At 44.9% G+C, this 3,001-nt stretch overlaps 1 protein-coding gene across 1 annotated transcript in view; it reads left to right on the top strand.

Annotated features, from left to right (window-relative positions):
- MELLADRAFT_102254 (uncharacterized protein) overlaps positions 1-2,993 on the top strand; it is a gene marked incomplete at both ends in the record, with an annotated part of 3,327 nt that extends 334 nt beyond the window's left edge. The window contains 3 exons of the mRNA XM_007405320.1: positions 133-1,175; positions 1,599-1,889; positions 2,211-2,993. Of these exons, the coding sequence (XP_007405382.1) occupies positions 133-1,175; positions 1,599-1,889; positions 2,211-2,993 (2,117 nt within the window). The remainder of the gene's footprint in view (positions 1-132; positions 1,176-1,598; positions 1,890-2,210) is intronic.
- Between the last annotated feature and the right edge of the window lie 8 nt (positions 2,994-3,001).

The raw sequence follows: 3,001 nt of genomic DNA, 5'->3' as shown, positions 1-3,001 counted from the left end.
GCGACGACCTCATTGATTACGACGAAACCGATAGTAAGTGAATAAAGGTCTTTAAATCTGTTTAGACATCAAAAACAATTGAGGACGAGATCTGATTAAAAACCTTCCTAGTGAATCGATTACCAAACACAGGTAGTTTACTTAACAGCCCAACACCATTACCGTCGACTGCACCAGTATCATCAGTTAAGTCTGGGAGATTTAAACCACCACCCATTAGAATCACAACAGCGAATCCAGCTGGCAACCAACGACTTCCACTCATAGCGCCCGAAGAACCTACACAAAGAGAAGTAGAAACAGAAGAGTTAGCTTTTCAGAACTCATTTGGACGAACTAGCGCTATCAATAACCATCAACATATACCTAGTAAGCTAGTTCGCACTAAGTATCCTGTGACTCTACACGAACAGATTTCTGACCTGATGGCACCAACTACTAGAAGCAGTTCCTCGCGAGCACCCAGTGTTGCAGGACCAACAGCGAATGTCGGCGATGATAATCGACGCAGCGAGCAACCCGCCATCGGCAGCAGGAAGCAGAGCACATCGACAAACACCAGCGAAAGACTTCATTCGGAACCTCTCAGCGGAGGAAACCGACTTGCTCTTGCAGCACAATCTCCACTACAAGGCTTGGGAGGCAGCAAAGAATCAACGAGACCGGCAAGCATTCAAGAAAGCGACCATCAAGGGCAAAGCGTCACATCGAGAGCTTTCCAAGAAGATGGGTTACAAGTCTTTAATGAACAGAACGAACAACTGGAACCCGGCCCTCTGGGATTGGAACACCTTCGAGCTACGAAAGAAGGGCAGACCGCAAGTATCAGGTCCTCAACTGCTTCAGAATCAGAGAAAGGGAGGCAGGAATCATCCACTTTCGAACATGACTCAGGGAGAACTGACCCTCCAGTTACTCAGGGAGGCATCGACAGTAGTGAGGAGTTAGACATGACAGTGTTGCCTTTGGACCGAGAATTGATTAACCCCATGTTCCACCATCTTAAACTGTACCTTGATCCTATTGTACTTAGCCATGACAAATTGTTACACGAAATACAAGCTATTGAGTCACTCGTTAAAAACGGGAGAACTAATAGAAGAATTGATTCAGTTCAGAAAGCAATCATGAACCTAGTAGAAAATATCAACGACCAGGTAAAGGTGTTGAACCAAGTGAGTGCTGCAGTACAACAATTGTCGCACGACGGAGCAAATTTTAAAGAAGAGTTGAGGAAATGGACAGATGACATGATGGAATATGTTGGGAAAGACCTAAGTGCTACTCGTCATAAGATGATAGAAGAGCACAAGAGACATTTAGATGAGACCAGCAGAGAAACTGCTAAAATAATTCATGCTTTGAATAACAACACGAGAACTGCTGATAATACAATCCGGGAGAGCAGTGTGAATCCTATGCAGTCAGAACTGTACAACAAAAGGACTCACGATCAAATAGCGAATATTCACGCTATGATCAAACAATTGCAAGGCACCGCGAACCGCCAGGAAGAAGAGATGGTCTTGATGAAATCACATAATGAAGAAGTAATCAAGCTTCTCTCTAACCTCACATTGGAGATGCTGAGTAAACAGCACACCAACATCCTTGAGGAAGATACGAGTCGTGTGAGTCCCCGACGTGAGACTCCACCTCATTTGAAAAGGACGCTTTCGAGAGCTCCTGGTGAGAGTAGCTATTTGATGAAATCGAAAACACCAGCACAGCAGAAGGAACAGACTGACGACGAAGATGACTGGTCCCAACCTCAGGAACCCGATGAGAAAGTCAACAAGGGTAAAAACCGGGAAATAACTGTCAAAGTTGAAGAGACCCCAGACAGCAACTTGAAAATGTACGACCTTCGTAAGAAAGAAGTCCCTCAAGTACGAGACTGGCCAAAGTTCAGTGGTACAGGAGAATATGACCACGTGACTTTTATCGAATGGGTTGACAACATTAAGAAAACCATGCATGTCCCAGATCCTCTCATTACATCGAGGATGGGACTTGCCTTTACTGGAATAGCAGAACTGTGGTTCCTAGAGAAAAGAAAGGAAAAAGAATTCACATGGGACGAGTGGAAAATAGAGATTTGTACTCAATTTGGCACGAGAGAATGGAGACGAGGCATGCAAACAGCGTTTGACAGGGACCATTTCAATTCACGAGTCCACACCGATTCCATGTCATGGCTAGTCAAACAGCGCAGAAGACTGCAGGCAGCCCAACCTGGAGCATCTAAGGAAGATGTCATAGATAAAATCCTAGACCAATGCCCTGGTAACCTAGATCATGCAGTCCGTAGCAGATTAGGAGAACAAAATGAGTTTGTCACGTTTACTAAAATTTTCGAGCAGGTCGTTAAAAGAACGACTATTGGCAGGGAAAAGCCAATGAATAAGTCAAGTCAGGATTGGAAGACCCAGGCGACTAGTGGTAGTAATACGACTACACAACCTATAGTAACCAAACCCGCAATAGTTCGTGTCCCAGGCAAATGTGACACTTGCGGCGTCACGGAGGCTGGACATGACTTTCGAGCCTGCAGACGAAAGAGCAAAGGGATCAACGTGGTTGAGCAGGAAGTACCCAACACAGAAGCACCTGTCGAGAATGAACTAGAAATCATTTTTCACGATGATGAGGACTCGTCGTATGAAGATGGCGAATATAGAGCAGTACAAGAGGAATCCTCGCAAACAGCTGACATATCGAATCTTGAGGAAACATTTGAGGTAATGGACATCTCCTGCTTAGAGGAAACTGATAAAAGACGCCCAGTCTTTATAAACAGAAGAAATATTGTCCCTAGACTGGGAAGCCCATTCTTGACTACGATGTGTAACAGCTGGAAAATGAGTATGCTCATAGATACAGGAGCGTTAACTCGCTCATATCACCGAGGATTCTGGATAAATCTGGCTTCACTGGGAGAAGGATGCGAAACTCCCAAAGGCAAAATCGTAATACTAATCCCCGGCGCGTAAATTCGCAA

The sequence above is a fragment of the Melampsora larici-populina genome (genome assembly GCF_000204055.1).
Source record: "Melampsora larici-populina 98AG31 unplaced genomic scaffold MELLAscaffold_3, whole genome shotgun sequence".
Classification (NCBI taxonomy): domain Eukaryota; kingdom Fungi; phylum Basidiomycota; class Pucciniomycetes; order Pucciniales; family Melampsoraceae; genus Melampsora; species Melampsora laricis-populina.
Note: the sequence above shows the minus strand (reverse complement) of the source record. Positions and strands in the feature narration are given on the sequence as shown.